Source organism: Pavona decussata, unplaced genomic scaffold, assembly GCF_977016875.1.
Source record: "Pavona decussata unplaced genomic scaffold, jaPavDecu1.1 SCAFFOLD_602, whole genome shotgun sequence".
Classification (NCBI taxonomy): Eukaryota; Metazoa; Cnidaria; class Anthozoa; order Scleractinia; family Agariciidae; genus Pavona; species Pavona decussata.
Genome location: NW_028145860.1, coordinates 5,948,333 through 5,972,893, shown reverse-complemented (window position 1 = coordinate 5,972,893; position 24,561 = coordinate 5,948,333). Strand labels below are relative to the sequence as shown.

Genomic DNA, 24,561 nt, shown 5'->3' with positions numbered 1-24,561 from the left:
CTATGTTTGTGATAAGGAGGCCACACGCAATTCAGGTGACTTTGCTGGAAAAGTCGGCAGCTGTTTTCAAAATAATTAAATGGTAGGTTGAATACAGCTATCAAGTCAAAATATGCATCCAGTTAAATGTATTTATGGGGATTCTCCTGTGTTTAATATAGTATTTGAAAAATATGTCATGAAAAACTTTTGAGTTTGATCTGCGGTGACCACCCGCGATTCGATTTCATGGCCTTTACCCGCTCCAGTCCACTAAGTAACGCTTTGTCGCGCGCGCGCCACATACAAAGTATTTGTTTTGCTCTTCAAAGGAGCAACTTTGCGGGTCACTGGCTTCTGTTACTCGGGATGAAACGATTATTGACAAAGTAGCACATTTACCAAACTAAAATGACCGATATTAATGTACTGCGAGGAAATAGAATTGATTTGTCGGTTGTAAGCACCAATTAGTAAGAAGGACTTTGAGCTAGCGTCACAAATTCTGCTTGTATCGGTTCTGAAAGATGAAGATGATATCAACAACTTTTTTTAAGCACATATTCGATTCGTGATTCCGTGGGGTTTCCGTTAGTTCACTATGGCCCAAGGCGGACAAGATTCCTCTTTGGATCTGAAATCATCAATTTCAGATACTGGTATGTATGAAAACTGTATCAGCTCAACTCCTTTTATGTTAAAGTTTAATGACATGAAATTGCGAGCCTTCCGCTGGGTTTCACGAGGTGAGCATTTAAACACGCTACATAAGGAACTCATCGAATGTTTGAATGAAGTCAGCCTTAAAATATAAATCCTATAACAGCAAAATGTTCCTTTTTTCCACACAATTATCCTCTTGATTTCTGAAGTTTTTGGTTCAAACATTTGCTTTGAATAAAATCCACCCTATCAAGTAAGTGGCAAAATGTTTATTTTAATTTTTTATCGACGATCCTGTTCGGACGTGAACTAGAAAATAATTTATTCGTGTCAAGAATTGGGTAATTGATGTGCATTTTCCTCCTTGAAATAATAGTAATCGTATTGAAATCTTAGAAATCAAAGGGCTTCCACGTTACTTTTAGTCGAATTTTTATAGAAGACCATATGAAGAAAGTAATTAAGCGTTTCATTGAAATTTTATTTCGTGAAACGTAAGCCAACAGCTAATACTCAATTTGTGTTTGGGAACCCGTTTAATTTATTCATGTGGAGTCATCTCTTATATTTTTATTTTTACATGCACACAGTAACTGTACCATCACTCGACACTAATACAATTCTAGATCCTCTTCAGATCGGCCTGGTTTTACTTTTTTTGGACAAAAACAAAACTCTTTTTTGACCGAAAGTACATTTTGAAAACGCTAAGAGACGCTTTTATGACTCGATGAATATTCTCAAATAATTTTCTTGGGAATCCTTAGTCAAACAGTTTGTAATCCACATTCAGCTGCGATCAAAGCAACGAAACTGAAGCGCGTCAAAGTAATTTTATCCGGCATCTGAGTACAACAAATCTTGATCTCTGAAATAAATTGAATTGCTCTTTGTCACTGTATGTGAGAAAATAGGAATGAATGTTTTGATATATATTAAAATAAGTTACAGGGAGTATAATTTAAAATTCATGTTAATTGTAATTAGTGGCACGATTTCTCTTAATGGTAAGGCGCACGGCGAGTCTGAAAGTCTGATCTCTTGAAGGAGATTAGGACACAGAAATGGAACTGAGATTGAAGAGATAATAATAGTAATGCTATTACAGTAAATGTGATTTTATTTTTTAAATGGATGTGCTTCTATGTGATATTGCTTTAGACTTTTGAATTAATGATTCTTCTTAAAACCCAGACACATTAAAAGAAAGAAAAGAAAATGTCATGAAAGATAAAAACTACTCATAATTCCTGTGCTATTTTCCCATCAGTTAATGGAACTTAACCTGAAGCTGTAGACAAAGAAAAAATATTATTATTTAGCAGTCAAGCATAACTAGTTTTTCTGAAATTTTAGAAGAATGGAATGTTAATATTTACTGATAGACTTAAATCACCTAATTTATTTTGTGGTCATCTCATTGTTGATGTAAAAATGGATTTTGGGGTTGCTAAATGCCTGTGAACTAGTCTTAGTGAGCATTGTATGATGATATCCAGTTGTGCTACCATGGATTTGCAGATTCATTTTCAAGTTGGGGATGGGGAAGTTCAAATAAATACTTGATGATTGCATCCATAAGTTCACTTATCTGTTGGTCTTAGTTTAATGCATCATAGTAAAACAAGATATGTCTGGAAATAATGTTTTTCTATAAATATTATTATTTCACAGCAGTAATATGATAAATAATGCTGACTGCTTTATTGATCCTCTAAGATAAATACAGCATCTTTAAAAATTCTTAGTTAGAAAAGAAATTGTATATCTCTGTTTTTTTGGTTGTCGATCTCTGTTTTTTTGGTTGTCGACCCAGCTAATCCTTACCGTGTTGGGTATTTTATTTATTTATTCGTTTATTATAATTTTTTTTTTTGGCAACTATTTTCTGTACGCATTGCGTTCCTATAAAAACATCGCGTGATTGAAAAAAATTGTGTCGCTATCCCGTGTTTAGCTTGTGATCATAGAATTTCACTTTGTTTTTTCTTTTAGTGGTAAGTTTTCTATATCAAATTACAAATCTGTGCGTTACCGCTTTGAGGCGATGGGAAAGCGCGACAAACAGCTGAGTATGTGACGCAACGGAGTCACGCAATACCCCGACTGAGGCAGAGCATAAAAAATAAGAAACAGCTTAAAACAGTATCCAAAAGTTTGAGAGTTTGAAAAGGTGCTCCGGTTAGATTTAATAGATTGGCATAAAAGGTCACGCAATTTATTTAATAAATTTTTAAAGCCATTAAAAAAACCTAGTTTTGCCAGATCAAGACAATGGAGACTCCCATTGCAAAACAGAAGGGTCTAAAACTCAGTGTGAATTCGAAATAAAGCGTGCAAATGAGCACATTGCCTTAACACTTTGATGCATTCAAACTGTGATATACTCTTCGAGTCATTTAGTTGGGTTTTGGAAACCTTTGAAAATCTTGCAGTCGCATGCCATAATTAAATCGTTTGTTCCCGCCACGCGATGCCACGATGAAAAGGCGGAACCCGTGCAGTCGCATTTTATGCACGCAGAATTCTAGAATTCGGTGATGACCAGTTGTTCCGGATCAGTAATTTGACATAGCTCATGGTGACCATGGTGTAATGTTTATTTAAGACTGAATGAAGGAAAGCATCTCTGATTGGCGGGATTTGCGGAGCCGAACGATGTTTTGTCTTTTGATCCGGGAATTGCGGTTCACCGAGTTTCGAGAAACAAACACAACATCGCATGATCTGTGTGGGTATTGTGACTGTGTCTGTATATGGAAATGTATGTTTAACAGGATAAGTGATCATTTGGATATTGAGCAGGAACTGCCTTTGTGGTGGTAGAAGCACTGATTGTATCTCTGGGGTCATGACACCAACTACAATTCCGAATGCGAGGTCTGTTTGAACTCCGCCATCTTGGTTTCGTCTGCATTTTTGTGGATGCATGTCCCGAGGAAGTTGACTTTCAATGAAGAAAAGCCAGCTCTTTCTGTTGATAAGTAAATTAGGAAATCATGCCTAAAACAAGATCAAGTCGACAATCTCTCTTTGGTAAGGGTCGGCGTTTTTTGTTGTTATTTTTGAATATGCAAGAAAAAAATGGTTGCAATAAAAACCCGGCGCCGGTGAGTAATGCCGAACCCTTTGTTTATATTAATTGATATTGACTTAAAACGATAAAATACATTTCCACTGATATATAACTTTAGTGAGTGCTAGCCTGAGATATTAATCACTGCTGCATTGATATAAGTCCATTACTGAATTTAATGGTTGGTTGGTTGGTTCCAAAGTACGTGAGGTTAATTACAATTTTTATTACTCATAATTATCATGTTTTATATTTGAGTCAAGAAGTCGTAGACTACAAGTGTTTGAGTTCTTTAAACATTACTTTCTAGTCGATTCAATTCATGTTAAGAAATCAATGTCATGACACTTACCGATAATTGCCCAACTCAGTATTATTACTGTGCATATATTGGCAGTCTGATTGTGATGTTGTTAAAGGCCTTCCCTCACCCAACTGTTTTTTTCTCGTCTATAGTTTTACTTTTTCTGGTCTGGGTCAAACATTGCAATGTTTGCTGCCATGCCATGTTTAATAATTAATCTGATGTCTGAATTGCATGTTAAATTTATGTACGTCATATCTCTCACTCTACTGCTCTTGTCTGACAGGAAGTTGTGCCACTATCTCAAAATTTAGTCTGTGTTGATGTACAATCTACTGCTCAATATAGAAAATGTAGTGGTTGATTTTTACTCATGAATCAACCATTTTATTCTGTTATATAAATTAAAAGTGCAATGTTTGAACCAGGAGCTACATATAACTTGACTGTGTTTTTAGTAACAGTGTTCACTGATTGATCATTTGCTTGCCAATACATTGATGGCATAGCTTCACAACATTTGTTACAGGGTTGCCATGGATATTCCCAATCCAATTGCTCGTGCTAGTTTTGCGTGGCTTCACCACTTTCCACAATATCTATCATATTTCCAGCACATCCTCCAGTGATGAAGGAGAGGACTGGGATTATTATTATTATCATTATTATTATAGCAGTATCATAAACGTTTGGATGCTATGTTCCTGAAGAACGTACGTAGGGCGTAAACGTAGCCTTTGATGCCTTACTAAAATGATGCAACTTGGTATAAATTAAAATAATTAAAACTTTGTCAATATAGCAAGAAAAGAAAAAGTGAAAAGTGCTTCTAAGTCAAATTTCCCTAGAAAACAACTAAATGCTAAAACCAGTGCTGCAACGATTATTATTATTATTATTATTATTATTATTATTATTATTATTATTATTATTATTATTATTATTATTATTATTATTATTATCATCATCATCTTAAATGACATGAAAATCCTGGTGTCTGGATATCAGCATGAAGCCACTTCCTGTGGCTTGACCTGTGCTGGCTGAAATAATCTTATAAAGTCCACTGTCTTCAGTTCAATTTGCCAGATTATGTGCCTAAAACCTTGCTTAAAATCCTAGCTGATCCCAGAAGACAAGCCTTCTGCAGTAGTTCCACCACATTTTTCATTTCCAGCATTGCCAGCCACTTTGCAAAGCCTTATTATAGGCAACATACACAGGTTGCCTGGCTTAATGCAGTGTCAGTTCATAACAGTACTATTTTCTCTAGAATTGGATCACAAAGTGCCATGATTGAGCATTGTATTTACAGTGCGAGGCATCCTGCCGTGGCCACCCAACAAACTTTTTTTACAAGTTAGCCAGTCAGGATACACGAATTTGATTAACGGTCATGCCTCCTTGCAAAGTCCAACAGGCAAGTGAGGCAACAACGAATTATTGAAAACATGTTGTTTTGTATTTTATGGACAAGGAGGAAGATATCCTGATTGGCTAACATGTAAAAAACGTTTGTTAGGTGGCCATGGTAAGGTGCATCGCACTGTAAATAAAAGGTTCATTTAGTTAAAATTACTTTCTTCCAAACAGCAAGAGCTGGGGCAAACTATGAAGAATCTAAAATCAAGGCCATTGACATAGCTGCTCTTCTCCAAGAAAAGTATGCTTTCTTATCTGGTGAGTAAACTGCTGAAGTTAACATTGGTCTGAAATATATTTTAAAAGCAACAAGCCTTTTGTATAGTTTTCCTTTTATTTATTTCAATTAACTGGAGATGAATTATTGATACTTTTGTGCATCATCATGACTGTGAAAAGTCCTTAATAAAGAAAAACAAAAAACCAAAATGGATGAAATCTTTGAATCACAATGAGTTATGAACCCACTGAAGTAAACTGCTGGAGAGATCTACAAAGATAACAGACAAATTAAAAGACAAGTAACATAACAGTCACAAAGATTATTGCAGAATTCACATGGTTGAAATTGGTTCTGGATCTATGAGGCCCGTTTCAGATGCCGAACTTTTCATGAGCCAAACTTAATTCAAGTTAGGGTCGGCACAAATCATGAAAATCCCGCCTTTTGATTCAGACGCCGAACTTAATTAGCCGAACTTAATTTACTTGAAGCAAAACCAATCGAAATGTTAGCGTTTTTTTTTTTATTTTTAGTTTTTTTTATTTTAAATACGTTATAATGATTTATGCATTAGGTTCGGCTCATGAAAAGTTCGATGTCTGAATCAAAGCCGTTCCAAAGCCGAAATTCCCGGCTAAGCTAGGCAGGAAGAATGGCTGAGCCGTTCCAAATTGAAACAGCCGTTCTCAACTGATTCAGACGCCGAACTTTTCATGTACTTAATTGGAGGTATTAGGTTCGGCTCATGAAAAGTTTGGCGTCTGAACCGGGCCTAATACTGTGGATCTGTAAATTTGTTTGAGTGGTATGAAAACTCGCACACGTTTTGCAGTGTAGTGGCTTTTAAAATCATGTGATTAAGAACAAAAAACAATAATTGTTTTAGTTTTTTATTGTAATGTAAAGTGCAGTTAAATGCTAAAGGATTACAAAAGAAACCAAGGCATGGGGGTGCTGTAACACATGTTTTTGGAAATGACACTCCTTGCATTGATACTTGCAGGTGCCCAGGCTAAGAACGGGTGCCTCTTTATCACAATGCCTGAACATCACAAGTTTGGAAGCCTCAGCGACAGAGATGCTGAAAGAATTTTCAGATATCTTGTTGGCTTGGCCAGGTATGATTGGAAATTAAAGAGAACTTGACTTGGGTTTTGGTTCCTTGATCTCAATGATCTGGGGAGAGATACATGTGCATTTCATTGCAGTTTGTTTTTATTTTTGCTACATGATTGTGGGTCTCTCAGACCCACTTTGTGTATCTTCTCTAATCCTTTTTCTTTGTTTTTCAACATTTTAGTGAAGAGCTGCTCCAGAAAGGCTTTGTGTTGGTTCTTGACAGAAGAAAAGAGAAATGGGGAACAGTAAAATCTTGTCTTCACAAAGTACAGGTCTGAATAATTATTGTTTAATTAAGCAAGTGAATATGGTGCATGTTTGACCTGACTTTGTGTGACTTGTTTAATCAGACATCAGTGATAGTTTCGTTTCTCTACTCAATTATTAGTATGTATGCTAGCAGACATATGTTGTGAAATTATATCCTAAACTCAACTAACATTGTGTTTGCTTGAAAAAACTATTTGTACAGTACACATCAATCATTGTTTAAAGTATGTTACTTTATCTAGTTCACCACTAAATTCATTGGAATTGAACTGGGCAACTGTACTATGCCTAGTGTAATAAAAATATATATTTATTGTTGAAAATTCTTCTTGTTTCTTTTTTTTTTTTCTTGTAGAGGTGCTTCCCAGCTAAAATAAGCATTGTGTGTCTGTTGAAGCCTCAAGGGTTTTTTCAAAAGTACTCCAAACCAGGCTTTGTGACAGATGGCATTATTGGGGATGCTAAAATACAGGTGAGATTGACCGCAGCAGTGATCCATTTGTCAAGTGTCAAAGTAAAAGTAACTATAGTATAATTACTTTAAGTTTCAATCTTAGCTTTAAATTGAGCCAAACAAAGGTATTGAGCCAGTGTAAAAAAAAGGGGGGAGAGGGGAGGGGAAGAGTTGCAAATTAAAAATTGTATTGATTTACTTTATTGATTTCTCCCAACTTTTAGCCTACTAAAATTATAACATTGACATTTATATATGTGTTGGGTCATCCTTTGAATGACACTTTTTTATCATAACACTGACAAGTCCAGTTTAGCAATATAAGTCAGCTTGCAACTGTTTATTTCTAGACATGTATTCATTTATTACCCAGCTGTTTCTTTTAAAGCAAAATGTTAGAAGCAAACTATGAAGCTAAACTGGAATTTCCTGCAGAGAGGGGGGTCGGTTGGGGGGGGGGTGCCAAGACAAAAAACCTCCCAGGGAGGGGGAAGGGTACATGTATGGATATTTTCTGGAAGTGCACAATGTCTCAAGATTTACACTGCATTTTTCTTGGTGGTATTTAGGTTGTTTCTCTCAATTCTCTTGCTGAGTTAGAGGGATATATTGATAAATCACAGCTGACAGAAGACATGGGAGGAACTTTACAGTACAAACACACTGAGTGGGTGCAGTATAGAACAGTGAGTTTTGAATTTTTTTTTGGACTATTGAATGTTTTTGTACCATTTTGTAATTAAGGGGGGGGCTTAACCTAAATTTGAATGAAATTTGAAGAGGTTTTAAGAAGGGATGGAAGAAAGAAAATGATTTTTGGAACACTAACAGACAGTTGATACCCACGCAAGAGCACTCCAGATTGCTAGTAGTGGTGGTTGTGGTGTCCATCTATTAATTATTAGCGACAAATTCTTATTTTAAAACTTCACTAAATCTTCAATATTTCTTATTTCTTTTAATTTTACCAATCCTTCAAGAAAAACTGTCTCCTCCTAAATATACCCAAAAATTCACAAAACATCCCACAACAGCGATTCGCGTTATGAGCATAGAGTTTTTGGCTTGAAAAGTAAACGAGATATTTCCATTAAAGCCATGTCAAGTGACGGAAAAATGGCGTTTAGGTTAAGGTGGCCGAACACAGTTTTTTAGTGTACAGGTGTTAGAAGACGTTATTTGGAAACTATGTATTTCTGGACGCCCAAAATTGGTATGGTGTAAGATTAACTAAGAAAGAATGTATTTTCGTACGTCTTGTTGAGCTAAGTACCGTTTCCATGGCAACGCAGCGAGCTATTAAACGTCCATAAATAGTAGGTTTCTTTTATTTTTAGAAAATGTACTCATTAGATTTTTTCCATTTTTTGTATCCTGAAAAACTCACTAAACACTGACACAGTTGCACTATTTTCATGTAATTTTAACAGAGAGATCTCCTGTAAATATTGATTTTGCATTTTTATATTTTGTGAAGATACCCTCTGTTAGATTTAGGTTCCTCTTTGTAGGCTAGTTACGCTTTTAGGCAACTATTTTCATGCCAAATTTCATGAAATTCTAATGAGCGGTTCCTTAGAAAACAGTTCATTTCCACTGAAACAACCAGTCGCAATTTTTTGCTCAAATGCGCATGCGTGGCTTTAATTGGGTTTCATGGCAAAGATGAAAAGCATGCAAAAGGTCTTAGTGAATGACTTTTTTGCGCGGAAAGAAAAGAAAAAGAGTCCAGAAACGAGAAACTTAGTTATTTAGGATCAAAACTTAACTTTATTATCCATTTCATGTGAAAATGAGGGATCACTTTATCGACCGTCGTATTTGCGTACCACAACCCTAGCTTGCGCTTAATAACATCACTAACAGAATCTGTAAAGCGCGCGCACACTATGTTCGGCCACCTTAAGTCCCCCCTTAAAGTAAGTATAAGTAAGTAATTTATATGTCCATGTAGATGTTATGGGTTCAATTTTATCCTTGGTTTAATTTTTTGCTTCCTGTTCTTAAGTATAGTAATAAAGATAATGAAGTGCAGAAACAATGGAAAATAAAATTTAAACCAAGGGCAATTTTTTTTTTAGGCAATTGAAAGGTTTCAGAGGAACTTACAGTCTTCAGATGAGAGAATGAATGAACTGCAACAGACATTTAAGAGAACAAGATTGTCCTCAAACATTCAAGAAATGGAATTCACCTTAGAATCACAAGAGGAAATGTGGCATGATGTTAAAGAGGATATGGCAAGTGCGAGGCAAGCTGGGGTCACATTACTGGACTGTATAACTGTGCACCGAAAAGTTGGAGAGGACAGGGACAAAACTTTTACTCCTGATGTCAAGGCTAATGCAGCTGAATTGAAACAGGCTTTAACTCAACTTGAAGACTTGGAAAATAATTTTGAAAGGTTCTGGAAAGATCACAAGTCAAAGATAAAGTATGGGCTTAAAGTTTGTCTGTTTGAGAGGGAATGGAGCCAGGTAATTATGTTATTACTTAGCATAATGCTTGAAGGGTTAATCCTGCAAAAGGGGAATACATTTATATCTAATTTTTCCCCCAAAAGTCAGAAAGTTACGGTGGCCCATGGGTGTCACAGCACAAACAAAAACTTCACGACACAAACATAAACTCTCACAGAGAGAAAATTCATAGTAAACTAACCTTAATACAAAAAGATATTACTCTCATTTGGCTGTGACATTCAGCTTCCTGTCCAGAAGTTTGCTATAAAGTTGATTGTCTAAGGTTCTCTCTGATGCATGTAGATTATATGTGACTGTGAGCATTTACAGTCAATCCACGTCATGCGTGACCAGGATTTCCGAGAAATGAACATTCAAATTCCTCTTTGTAGTGTCCAGGATTGGCATGGAATGTTGAACATTTCTCTGGAAATCTTTCCGAAAAAGAGGCATTAACTGAAAAAAAGATTCAAAATACTTGGGAAACAATTTATTGTCATTCTTGAAATACTTAATGCTGTATTGTAAAGAAACATTCATAGCTGTATACTGTCAATAACTAAGGGAAATTTCTACGGAAAATCTCTCCTGCGATGTTCAAAACTGACATGTAAATTTCAAAACTCTGTTCAAATTTCAAAAGTACTGGTCACGCGTCACATGGATTGACTGTAATGCTCTGAGAATTGAGAATATTTTTGTTTATCTTCAGACAACTGGCCTTCTTATGTCAGCTTTAGGTAATCTTTCAGCCACAACAGATTTTGGGGACTCGAAGGAAGATGCGGAGTCATTATTGAATGATCTGAAAGAATTTTCCAGTAAGTCTGTGGTGAGTTCCGTTTAGTAGTTTTCTACAATGTATTTCTGTGACAGTTGTTTTACTTTGGTAATAGTTTTAAACCGGGAGAGATAGTATTATTAAGATTTTGTTGATAAAAGATCTTGTCTGTGTCCAGTCCACTGGTTTTTGTGATATTATAGAATTGGCAGCAAAATTATACAGAATTGTACCAGATGGATATAATATGATTAGCCACTGACAAGCTTTTGGCTAGACTTGAGAAAAATTCTGTGAGTTATCAGAGAACCTTGTGATGGAGTAGTATCATTCTCACCCAAGTGTAGGGAGGGGGGTAGGGGGGATTTGTTTTACCTTCACTCACATAAAGTAAAGATCATCATCATCATTGTCGCTTTCCACACTAGAAGGTGTATTTATACCCTCATGCTGTCTGTCCAACCCACCCTGTTTTGTGCTGCCTCTTTACCCACATTCCAGCTTGCCCATGCTGGCTTGTTCCATTCTTTAGTCCTTCTCCAAGTTTTTTCATCTTCGGGCCTCCCTCCTTTCGATCCTCGGGCCTCCAACCTAGTGCTCTTACATATTTGTCATTCTAACCTTCTCTTCTGAGAGAATGGCGTAGTAACCTCTTCCACCTTCTACACCGTTTCGCGACCATTGAGCTTCAAATACCCAACCCTGCCGGGCACGAAGCATTGATTCTGCTTAGAATTCCTTTTGTCCATGACTTTGCTACAGATCATAGTTTGAAACCGACTTGGAGGACTTTAGCTCCGCTTTTCTCGGAGGAAATTTGACGAATGACGCCCAAACTCGGCCATGACATGGCTAAATATGTATTTAATCGGATGCCATTGAAAAAACTGCAAGAATTTTTCAAATTTTGCGACGAAATCGGTTTGAAGTAACGACGCATGGCGGTCGCCGGCGGTTTCTTGCCTGCCTTGTCTCCCTTTCTCACTACGGGTCTTCGGCCGGCAACACTGTAAAACAGTAAACGTGCCAAAAAAGGGTTTCTGCGGCTCGGAATGGCAAAAACACCACGCGTGACTCAATCAATATTTCCTTCAAACTTTATTTCAACACAAAGGTTAAAAGGCGACTTTAAATATCGCTACTCAGTAAAAATTTCAACCGATTGGGTCGCGAGAATATAAAGTCTCAAATTGCAGACAGTCATTACACCACACAAACAGAGGGTGGTCCGCCTGTGCACGAATCACAGAAACATTTTAAGTTAAAGAGATTTGTTAATGTTTCAGGAACTCCTCGACAAAGCTAAAAATTTGTTTACCAAGGGAATGAAGATGGTAGAGAGTAACGACCAGTCGAAGGATCAGATTAAACTGAAGTGCTATGAAATCAGCGAATTATGCAACAAGTTTGACAAAGCAGTGCAAAAGAGAGAAGAGGATCTGAAGAAGGCAATAGATATACATGAATGTCTGGAAATGGTAAAGGTCTTTTTAATTTAAAAAATAGGTAATTTGTACTGTTGTTATTATAACAACTGAAAGAGCACATCGTACTCAATCTCAAAACTGAGAAAAAAATACAAAGTGTATCACAACTTGATCATATAATTTTCAGAATGTTGAATTTTCTACCAGGTTTATTCTACAAATGGGAGAAAATGGCAGGAAATTCTGTCAGTGCACCTTGCCAAAGGATTTCAGTCATCAAGATTGATTTCTTCATTTTGGAGATCCTCGTGGGTTGTTCTTTTAGAATAAATTGTTACTGCCATGTCCTTTCAAGTAAAGGTTTTATAATACATAAGAAAGTGAACTTGAAAATGGTGTCATGGCGAACGTTGTCCGTTTTTACCATTAATTTTAACAGTCTTTTAAACAGGAAAAAAAATCATTTTGGATCATGTCATTTTTAGAATCATGTCATTTTTAGGAAAGATGAGATCTACAGTATTTTGTTTTAAACGGTATGTTAAATCAGAAATCTTAAATAAGTAGTTTTCATTCCACAGCTTGTAGCAAACTATTCATAGCTATTTAGTTAATTGGCTGAGACAATTAATCTTAGGCTTTCATTTTAAATTTTATATTTTGTAGGTAAATAAATGGTGCAAGACTGGTGTGGACCTTTTAGCATTGCAGCCTATAGACAGATTCCAGTCCTCAGAGGGAGCAGAAAAAGCATTGAAGGAAATTGACAACTTCTTGAAGAACCCACAAGGAATGAAGATGACTAAGGTTAAAAAGATGACACCTGTGAGTAACGCACTTGGTAACAAAACACTAATAAGCAAAGTCAAGGACAGCCTGAAGAGAATCAGTGAAGTCAATGACATGATGGCCAAACGTGAAAACAGGTGAACATCTTTGTCTCAGATTAGTGTTATTGGTGATTATTAATTTATTGAATAGTGAGATGATAAGAGATTGATCCTTACTTCCTTGCATCTGTACTTTTTTGTAGTGAGATGATAAGAGATTGATCCTTACTTCCTTGCATCTGTACTTTTTTGTAGTGAGATGATAAGAGATTGATCCTTACTTCCTTGCATCTGTACTTTTTTGTGTGTATTTTTATACCGGCCGAATTGAACCCAATATGTATTGCCCTGAGTCCTGAAACATTGATCTAACACACAACACCAAGCTGTATTTAAGTCTACATGTAAGAATCAAGTTTGGTGTGCAGATTAATGTTTAAGCCCAAAGTATTTAAACCCAAGCTTTGTTCTACGTATTAATGAAGACTGATTATTACACCTGTACTATTAAATCCTATTATTGATCTTGTTATTAATAATTAAACACAAAGCCACAATTTGAAAAAGGTATTAGGTTTCACCAAGGATTAGCAATAAACTTGAATTTAACTTGAACTCAACTCTGCATTGATGTAAACCTCAAGCCACTTACACCATTTGGCTTTTTTTGTTATGATCAAATCTTTTTACGATGGCCAAATAATCATATATACTCTGTTCATAAAACCATTCAAACATTTGTTTCTATGCTCCCACCAGTACAGCACCACAGTTTCTTTGTAAACTAACTCTCTTAGATCTTTTCCTCTGTTAGTTTGAAAAAGCTTGTTGTGAAGCGCCCAGTGCAGCCGGTGCCAGCCATTCCAGCCAATCCTTCCAAACAAGATGACACTAAACGCAGACACAGCACTGCACCAAAGAGTCCCACGGTAAAGAGTCCAGTTATACTTTACAAAGAACGTAAGAAGTCTGTGCCACCTGAAACAACAGGCAAGAGGCCTGTGTCTATTGTGTTAGAGCCAGACACTCTACAGGTGACAGGAGGAGTGCATCAGTCAATCTCGGAGCCAAACATGCAATTGGTGGGTGTACTTCCCTTTATTATTTATTTTTATTTATAAGCTTCGCCAGAGGGGAAAAAACAACATAAAGAAACCTCTGACAGGAGAGAACTCACAGAACGATAAGTTCCAATAAGGAGACTCCTTGCATAAATGAAATTACAGCATAATAATTAAGTATTGACAACTAATTAACAACATATTTTGACTAATAATACAGGTAATGATCTGCTTTGATGACATTTTATGCAGACACTTTTGAACATTTGAGGTACTGCGGGATCGACACATTTGAAGTCAAATCTAGGTAGTATGCCCTCAAATTGGTTTTAAATACATCTATAGATTTTGTATTGTCCCTCAAGAAGTCTGGAAGTGTGTTAAATGCTCTTGAGGCTCTTGAGTAAAAACTGTTCTGGAGCGTGACAGTCTTAGCTTTAGGTATATCTAGTAATATACTCTTAGTTGGAGCAGAACGCCTTGTAACTCTAATAGGTTGAAATATCTTAAAATTGGTGTCAGAACTATTAACAATTAGATTTATAAGTGTAGACTAGACTTTATGAATGACAAGAAGCAAGATTTATGACCCCTTCTTGGTTAGGAACACAAAAGCAGTAATACTAAGGATTCATCTAAATGTAGAGAGGTTTGGTTTCTGTGTATCAAATGTTACAAGCTGCATGTAAGGATCAGCTGATCAATATTGGTGAAAGATGTTTCTGCTAGTGTCCTTATGTATACACATAAATTAGCTTAGCTGTACCAATGTGTGTTCCAGAATGGTGAAAGTGGGATGCAGTTAAAAATCCATACAAATCATTGTTCTACTTTTTGACTTCAAGTGTCTGGCACAACAGTGATTGAACGCAAAGGACATGACTCATGCTGAGGATGAGTGCCCAACCAGTGCTCAACCATTGTGGAACCATTTTTTGCCTCATACAGATACACAACTCTCTCTTTCGTTTTCCATTTTATCATTTTGTTTACTAAGATTCCCAGGAAGACATACATTCTGGGTACTCTTTATTAGGCTACCACCTGCTGAGTATTTTTTTGGGGGGGAGGGGAGGTTGTAGTCAAATAAAATGGGTGGCCTGTAGTCTTGTTCCTCTCCCACAAAATTGCAAAAGTTCCATTGTACGTTCATGAAGCATGTATGCATACTGTGGATAAAAGATTATGAGTGTAAGTTCTTCTTATATAGAAGAAAGAGTCTTGCAATTATCTACGCAATCAGACTGTTGCAAAAAAAATTGAACAGGATTTTGTTCCCATGACCTCCGCAATGCCTATGTAGTGCTCTACTAGCTGAGCTATCAAGGTAACTGAGAGCTGGTCATGTTCCCGTTCAAGCCTGATTTTTTTTCCAGTTTTTTCGCAACAGTCTGGTTGTGTAAATATCTGCGAGATTCTTTCCTCTATATAAGAAGAACTTACACTTACAATCCATTGTTCGTGTAATAGTTAAAACAGGGACCTTATGCAACAATCTCGGCGATGCCAATGAAAAGATCTCTCGAAAATAATAATTCATGTTACTTGAACTACTTTGTGATTGTTCAAAATTGTTCAATTTGTGCAATATGTCTAAACTACCCAGCAACTGAACTGCTAGGAACAGTGTTCAAGTTATGAAAGAAAGAAAAAAATTACCGTTAAGTACTCACGTTCTCCTTAAAATCTTGAATTCGGTCATTTCTAGTTGTTTTGCAGAGGGCAGGAAAGAAATGTACCAAAATTTATAACACACCTGCGCAACCAATGTTTTGCTCATTAAACATTTTGGTTTTTCTTTTGTGTTTGCCTGTCATTGCTGTCATAGCTGCATTAGATTCCTGATAATCAAAGTGGTGCCCATAGCACACCCCATTTCCCTTTGGACTAGAAGGGTTTTTGAGAGACAGTTTGATGTCTACTTTTGCTCCAATTTTCAGAGAGATGTTGTGGATGGAACCAGCAGCCCAGAAGCTTTTAAGAAGAGGGAACAAGTGATGACAGAGTTAATTGCAACAGAGAAAGACTATGTGAATGACTTGGAGTGCATCATTAAAGGTTATCTAAAGGAGTTTGAGCATGCTGGAAACAAAATTCCAGCTGATTTACATGGCAAGAAAAAGATAATATTTGGAAACATTGAACAGATTTATCAATTTCATCGCAATGACTTTTTATGTGAGCTGGAAGCAAGTAAAGATCAACCATCGCTGGTCGGTGGTTTATTTATCATGAAAAGCAATGAATTTGAAATGTACGCTACCTACTGTAAGAATAAGCCGAGCTCTGAAGCCCTAAGACTGGACTACATTAATTTGCCTTTTTTCAAGGTAGGGAATTTTTTATTTACCGGTATTCATTTAATATTTAATATTTATTTATTTATTTATTTATTTATTTATTTATTTATTTATTTATTTATCATTTCAAGTTTTCCATGTCTGGCTTTATTTTGGCCTCACACTGCAGAAATATGAGAATGGTTTCTTCTGTCAGACAAATTAAACTGTCTCTTTTAAGATCTTGCTACTTTGTAGATCTTATTGTCAATGACAATGTCTGCTTGCTTTTTGGTTATCCCCCCAAAATTGCTATTACCATGATTGTAAATGTATTGGTAGGATTATTATTATCAGCCAAGTCAAATTACTGCTCAGTAGCTTTCATCTGAATGGTCACACTTAAGGGTTCTGTAGCCGCTAAATGAACCAGCGCTCACTACAAGATCATTTTATTACTGGAGTCACCATAAGATACTCGCTGTATAGGAAATAAAACGGCCCGTCCCAGCTTGACACAGTTCTAAAAGGAAAAATGGCATAACAATAAGGAACCATAACAAAATAAAATAAAACGCTGAAGGAAACATATGTACATACCTTACCGGTGATTCTCCAAGAAAAATCCAAAACGCAACGATACGACGACCAAAATACGGAGGCAACGAAGATACGTAAAATGCCAAGCACAAATACTAGAAATGAAATTTACAACGATGCTAGACTAAATTTATACAAAAAAGAGCTAAATTCCATGATGCACGTGACAAAGAAAAGGCAAAAATTTAAGAAATTTACATAGCGCGGTAACAGGTTCTTTTTCACAGACTCAATTTTTATGGGGAGACAATTTGTTTGAACAGTTTATGAGATGTGATGATTTTCTTAATTCTCCTGACTTGCATGTTTGATCAAGTTGTGACAATGTAGGGAGAAATGTCACATTGATCACATCACAATTTAGATTTCAAGGAATGAAAATGGCCATTTTCTCTTGGATGGTTTTGTTTTCAGCGTGCATTGTTGTACTGCCAGAAAAAAGTTTTTTTGTTCAGCACAGGGAAAACCTCAGTTTACAAATACAGGGGAGTAATCCTGAGAATATTCAACCTTTTTCAGGAATGTCAAGTAAAGCTGGGTCACTTGCTTCCATTAAGTGCTTACCTCCTTAAACCAGTGCAGAGAATCACAAAGTACCAGCTTCTTCTCAGAGAGATGATGAAACTGACAGTGAAAAACAGTACAGCATATGATGATCTGGAGGTAATACAATATACAATACAATATTTATTTCGCCATATACACAACATTTACAGATGGGAAGAAAAAATGAAGAAAAAAAATTGAAGAAAGAAAATAAATGGCGAGGAAACCTGAAAGAAACCACGAGGCTTATAACAAGTCAGGCTTCCTCACTTAACTAATCTTATATTAGAATTACAATATGGACTTATGGTAAATTAACTTTGACCGCGCACACGTACACATACACATATTAAGTAAGTTAGTTAGTTAAGAATTACAGCCTTACAGAAGTTAATACCTAGAAAGAAGAAATTCTTTAAGCTTTCTTTTAAAAGAAGCGGAGGAGGGAGAACTAGTTATGTCAGAAGTTAGCGAATTATAAAAGTTTGGACCTTGAAAGTAAATTGAAAACTTCCTGGTGTTCGTTCTGCACAGTGGCAAGCGGAAGGACTGAGCATTCCTAGTATTATAATTATGGATTTGACTATTCAGTAAAAAAAAGTTATTGAATTTGGAAGGGAGTGTAGAGTTCTTGAATGAAAACATAAAAAAGCCTAATTGAAACGAATGGATATCATGAAATTTTAAGAGTTTAAGTTCCTTAAAGATAGGGCCAGTATGGGCAATGTATGTGGAATTGCTTACTATTCTTAACGCACGTTTCTGTAAGGTTACAATTCTTTGAAGGTTTGACTTATAGGTACCAGCCCAAGCTAAATTGCAATAATATAAATATGGAAGGTAACTTTACTTTGATTTAATTTGTTAATGTTACCAGATTTTTCTTGCAAAACAGTTTGAGGGAATTCATTTTTTTCACATCCAAAAAATATTTGCATGTAAGAGATCAGAACTTAGGGTTTGGAATTGGGAAGTGACTCTTCTTCTGCAAGCTAGTCTTGCCAACCAACATTGAGAGGGCAGGGAGAGAAAATCTGTCCCAATACTGAAAAGTGTGTGTGAGTCTGTAAGTAATGCCCTGTCATTTCCATTGATGCTCAACCTTCTGTTGTTTATTGAAAAATCTTTGAGAATGTATGGTTTCCTTTGTTTTCTATATATTATGCTTTCTAAATTGAGTTTCTACTAAATCAATAATTATTGATTGTCCTCTTATCCTAATTAGCTCTAAGCTTTTACAAAAAAAACTGCAAGGAATGTTTGTGGGCATAATAGCATTTTATGAGTTCTGGTGCTTTATTTAGCATTTTAAATGTTTTCATATTAACAGAAAGCTCTTGAAACAATGGAAGGGGTGTTGCGGCATGTAAATGATGTTATGCACTCGTGTGGCATAAAGGGTTTCCGTGGCAACTTAGCAGAGCAGGGAAAACTTCTACTCCAAGATGCATTTATGGTTTGGGAAACAAACAAAAACTGGAATTTAAGTTTACTGCCACTGAAAGGTGGAAAGCAACGCCAAGTCTTCATGTATCAAAAAGTGATTATTTTCAGCAAGAAGGATGATGACACCAGCAAAGATGCAGTGACATACCACTTCAAAAAAGATATTAAGGTATCTTATAACTATATAATGCATCAACAAATTGGGAAAGTAATTTAACCCTTTAAGCCCTAAGAAGAACAGTGATCAGCATCAAATTTCTCCTTGTAATATCAATTCTTATTCAACCCTTGAGGTCATGAGAAGTAAGGATATAATCACCCAAGGTGAATTTTCGTGACATTTCAATAACTTCTCCATGGTAGTTTTATAAGAAAAGTATAGCCCAGACAAGGTAGGGTGAGTGTGGCCAATGTGCGAGCCAGTGAGCCAAACGTGCGAGCCATGCGAGCCATGCGAGGCTTGCAAGGCACGAACAACCCCCAACATAAATGCTAACCATTAAGCTAACTGGGGAGCTACTTAAGCTAACCTGAGTGCCTCGCACATCTGCCTCGCATGGCTTGCTGGCTTGCAGATTGTCAAGACCCAGGTAGGGTCCACATGCAAGTTAGATCTGGTTTGGGACTTAGGTCCCAGGGATCTGTTGTTAAAAATTTTGAAGTACCCAAAATACAAAGAAAAGTCTCCATTTTCAGTATTCATTATCAAAAGTTTGTGTTTTCATACCATGCACATGGATGTGTTTGCATGATATACAGGCCATGTTCCATGGGTATTCTTGTGGACAGAATGTGAAAACAAAACTTCAGAAAAATTTACATTTTCAACCAGAAGCTCAGTGTGGACCAGGCTAAATCAAGGAATTAAATGTTGTCTCGGGTTGATGTGTTGAGGTTGATGTGTCTTTAGGTAAAGATAACTTTAATTTATTGTATTTGTGTAAATGTTTAGACCTCTGACATGGGATTCACAGAGGCTGTGCGAAGCGATCCAGACAAGTTTGAGCTGTGGCTAAATGGACGATCAGAAGTGTTTGTCATGCAAGTAAGCATCCGGATCTACTTGAACCAAAATCCCATTTACTTATTTCAATTTAAGTAGAACCACCTTTAGGTGACAACATATTGTTTGAGAAAATTTAGTGGCAAGGTTGAGAATATGACCCCAGGGGTGGGGTCTCTGATATAGAACTGACAGGGATGGCTGTTGCACCCCTTTTTCTTTTAAGCGCCAGTAGTGACATGCATCAAATTTCTCCCCACATTATTGATCACCATTTTATCAAGAAAACAATCACTTTTAAGATAAAATGATTTGATGTTCAAGCAAATTCTTAATTCCGACTATGAAAATAGTGTTCATGTATGGAGAGAATTTGTGTTTTGATATTGAGGCTTCATGGTGTGATCTCATGGGTTTGTTAATATCTTCTTTTAACATCTGCTCAACAATGGAAAAAAGCATCAAATGTACGTTGCTGCAGGGTTGTCAGAGGTAGCCATCAGATGGTGAAAATCATCATCTTCTTTATGATCTTAGCTGGCTACTCTGCTGGGTTATTTGTCTGATTCTTTCAAAAAGATGGCAAAATCAGCCGCCTACTCCAATAATAAGACTATCTACTTCAAAAATTTGTGACAACCTCGGTTACTGCAATGAATTGTGATACCTTTATCCTTGTTGTTTGTTTCAAAATTTCCAGACATACTGATCAATCACTTTGTGAGGGACCCCCCATCCCTAGTAATAATCCGCTTGGTTTTCTTGTGTTGCACTAATAAATTGAAATGTCTTTAATTTGCCAGCCTTTATCGACAGAAGTCAAGAACCGTTGGGTGAAGGAAATTAGAAATCTAATGTGGTCTCAATTTGATGAAGTAAAAGGTGTGCTGACTGATCTTTGCATTGATTTACTTACACTGCAGTAACCAGTGAAATTATCTGTGGCTTATGATTTAAACATACACATTTTTCAATGTTCTCTTTGGGAGAAATACACCTGTAGTTGTAGTCTAAAATATGTCAAAGTAGTTTAAGTTTATTTTTCTTTGTGTCAGGTTATGTGAATAACTCTGGAACAAAGGGAAATAAAATTAAACTGTCTAAAATCATTTTGGCCTGAGATTCATTTGAAGCTAAAACATAGATATGGCCTGTCACACTATGGCTTTTCATGGGTTAAATAAAGTATGGGGGTGGGCATGGAAAAGCAGGACAAATTAAAAGGGAAGAAACCAGTGAGAAGATCATAGTTAATGCAGTGGAATGGAAAGCGTGGAAAGCAGAAGAAGAAGGAAAAGTTAACAAAATTACATAATGTATTGTAACCAGACTGTGAGTACACTGCAGACTGGCAAGTGTGTGAAGAAATGCACCATAAAGCTAAGGAAGGGGTAGGAACCAGAAGTGCATCATTCAGGTCCCTTGTCCCTACAACCCCCTCCCCTTTTTTCCCCATCCCTCTTCTCCCCCCTCCCTCATTGATTAATTGTGCAGTCTACAGTGACCTCTTTTTCACCCCGTAAAATTATTCATTCGATCTATATTAAATGTAATTTAAATTTGATATTCAGGAGTCACGTCTTGAAACAAATTCTGTTCTTTAAGGGTTAAGGATAAACATTAACTGCATGTTGCACTTATCAGGAGATATTGTATTCTTTATTACTATAACTCATTATTTACTTATTCATTTTCAGAACAAGCTGTTTCAGAACAGATTGGAATTCATAGTAAGAAATCCCTTATTGTATTACTCTGAGTTCATATGTGGCTTTCCTCCCATATTCTTGAATATTACAGTCAATCCACGTCACGCGTGACCAGTATTTCTGAGAATGCATGAAATGAACATTTGAATTCCTCTTTGTAATGTCCGGCATTTGAATGGAATGTTGAACATTTCTCTGGAAATCTTTCCGAAAAAGACACATTAACTGAAAAAAAAAAAAAAAGATTCAAAATACTTGGGAAACAATAATTTTTATTGTTATTCTTGAAATACTTAATCATTGCTGTAATGTAAAAAAAAAATCAATAAACTAGGGAAATTTCTACAGGAACTCTGAAATCTGGTTGTCGATGTTCAAAACTGACATGTAAATTTCAAAACTCCGTTCAATTTTCAAAAATACTGGTCACGCGTGACATGGATTGACTGTAATATTAAATTTTCCAGCTAACTATTTTGTAATTAAGGTAATTTTATAGTTTTGCAACCCTAGCTTACTGAATGGAAAATAAAATGTCAAATGTTCTCTCTCACACATTTGATCAAAAACTCTTTTTCATTCTACTAAAATGTCACTGATGTTCTCTCTCACATTTGATCAAAAACTCTTTTTCATTCTACAAAAATGTCGAATGTTCTTTCTCACACATTTGATCAAAAACTCTTTTTCATTCTACTAAAATGTCAAATGTTCTTCACACATCTGATCAAAAACTCTTTTTCGTTGTACTAAAATGTCCCATGTTCTCTCACATTTGATCAAAAACTCTTTTTCATTCTACAAAAATGTCAAATGTTCTTTCTCACACATTTGATCAAAAACTCTTTTTCATTCTACTGAAATGTCTGATGTTCTCTCACACATTTGATCAAAAACTCTTTTTCATTAAACTAAAATTTCAGATCGTTGGAAATCGGCCTCAGCCTTGTCGTCAGCCGTTATTACTCCAGAAAATGAGCTGCGTACAAGAAGCCAGTCTTCACTGTCAATCAATGGATCCACTGTAGTGACTGGTAATAACAGGTAAATTTTTTTTTTTTTTTCATTTCTTCTTTCAAATTTTCCTATCTGCCACTTACTCGAGTCTCCTGGTTGCAGGATAAGGTCTCTTTTTCAGCAGTCATGACAACTCACAAAGCCTGATTGTGCAGTTCCAGAAAAAACCCACATCTGTCTGGATGTTAGTCAGGTGTGATGACAACTACACCATAGAGGTGTAGGCAACCAAAGACCTTTATCAAATAAAAGATATTCTCAGTGTGAGTAGCCTCTGACGCTGTTGTTTCTAGGGGAGTTGTCATACAGCCTAAAAAAGACTCTGTGGGAGGCTACAGTGTGAGGAGCTTATTCAGTTCATTTGACAAAAGAAACCAAAATGCTCTTGTTTTATTATACAGCTCATAGTAACAGTAAGGACAACTCTGATATAATGTATTTTTATGCCAGCATGTTGACTAATTTGGTTGAAAAAATGAAGAGTTAAGTACAACGGCAAGCTTCACTTCATGTTAAAATTAAATTTGGGGAAGCAGAGATGTTGCAGTGGTGAGAGCACTCGCCTCCTGCCAATGTAGAAAAGGTTAAATTCTTGGACTCAGTGTCATATGTGGTTTGAGTTTGTTGTTGGTTCTTGTCCTTGCTGCAAGAGGTTTTTCTTTTCAGGTACTCCAGCTGTCTTTTCTTCTCAAAAACCAACATTTTTAACTAAATTCCAAAATTTTGTATCTGGAGAGTGTCCCCAAATGGTGCTCTGCGCTAAATACATTGACATTTTATTATTATTATCTGTTAATTTTAAGACCTAACTTTTCCTCTGGGCTAGGGTTTCAAACATCATGGAGGGAAACAGCATTGATCATGATGATGATGATGGCTGTGATACTGACGAATGGGATTCCTCAGACAACAACGATGATTCTCCTTCTAAGGGACAACAGACTGAGTACTCACAAAATACACAGCCTGTGGTAAGATTGAATTCCAAGCTCTCTGATTATTTTACAGTCAATCCATGTCACGTGTGACCAGTATTAATTTTTTGAAATTTTAACAGAGTTTTGAAATTTACATGTCAGTTTTGAACACCGCCGACAAGATTTCAGAGTTATCGTAGAAATTTCGCTAGTTTATTGACGGTATAAAGCTGTGAATTTCTCTTTACATATTTACAGCATTAACTATTTCAAGAATAACAATATTATTGTTTCCCAAGTATTTTGAATCTTTTTTTTTTGTTAATACGTCTTTTTCAGAAAGATTTCCAGAGAAATGTTCAACATTCCATTCGCATGTTCGACATTACAAAGAGAATTTCGAATGTTCATTTCATTCTTGGAAAGACTGGTCACGCGTGACGTGAATTGACTGTAACATTCAGTCACTTTGAGTAAGGATTCCTCAGGTTGATCTTAATCGTAAAACAAAGACATAAGCAATGACAAACATTTTATTCCTTCAAGAACCAGTACATGAATGTTGCCGTTAGTAACTCATTTTGTTACTGTGTACAGTCCAGTGTCCAAGATGCGCCATGCAAAGGTTCAAGGTACTCGGCTGTAGCCAGTTACACAGCTGTGGAAAACACAGAGGTGTCTTTCCAGGAGGGGGACATGCTAGAACTGCTGCGAGTTGGACAGGAAGGGTGGTGGTTTGCACGACACACAGTAACAGCACAAGAAGGATGGGTTCCTGCTAGTTATTTGGAGTTACATTGATGCTGTGATTGATTAATTAAAGATCTTTCTTTGAAAATGTGCGGGTATTTACTAGGCCTTTCAATAACATGTGGACTCTGAAGTTCAAGATTCAACTGTTACGCTTTTCACTGCCATCAATAACTGCAGTTGACCTGTAAGAAAACAAAAATGTTTGGCTTAGCAGGATCAA

General features: G+C 36.3%; 1 protein-coding gene across 2 annotated transcripts; it reads left to right on the top strand.

Moving 5' to 3' along the window:
* The first annotated feature begins 301 nt into the window (after window positions 1-301).
* LOC146449660 (guanine nucleotide exchange factor DBS-like) lies at window positions 302-24,561 on the top strand. Of its 2 annotated transcripts, none has more exons than XM_085101444.1 (20): window positions 302-638; window positions 5,616-5,702; window positions 6,671-6,785; window positions 6,968-7,058; window positions 7,412-7,528; window positions 8,080-8,196; window positions 9,592-9,987; window positions 10,685-10,804; window positions 12,040-12,231; window positions 12,847-13,106; window positions 13,825-14,092; window positions 16,012-16,401; window positions 17,470-17,613; window positions 18,827-19,111; window positions 19,895-19,987; window positions 20,749-20,827; window positions 21,643-21,675; window positions 22,578-22,698; window positions 23,498-23,642; window positions 24,186-24,561. In XM_085101444.1, exons 1-20 carry the CDS (start codon window positions 581-583, stop codon window positions 24,387-24,389), a joined length of 3,315 nt encoding a protein of 1,104 aa, XP_084957570.1. In that variant the 5' UTR covers window positions 302-580; the 3' UTR covers window positions 24,390-24,561. The 2 variants fall into 2 exon arrangements, with proteins under 2 accessions (XP_084957570.1, XP_084957571.1); XM_085101445.1 differs by lacking the exon at window positions 302-638 and adding an exon at window positions 3,262-3,678.

Coding starts and splice junctions, on each gene's coding strand:
- LOC146449660 (XM_085101444.1), top strand. CDS start 581: ATGGCCCAAGGCGGACAAGATTCCTCTTTGGATCTGAAATCATCAATT. Junction 10,805..12,039: donor AATTTTCCAGTAAGTCTGTG/GTGAGTTCCGTT, acceptor TTAATGTTTCAG/GAACTCCTCGACAAAGCTAA. Junction 16,402..17,469: donor TTAATTTGCCTTTTTTCAAG/GTAGGGAATTTT, acceptor AACCTTTTTCAG/GAATGTCAAGTAAAGCTGGG.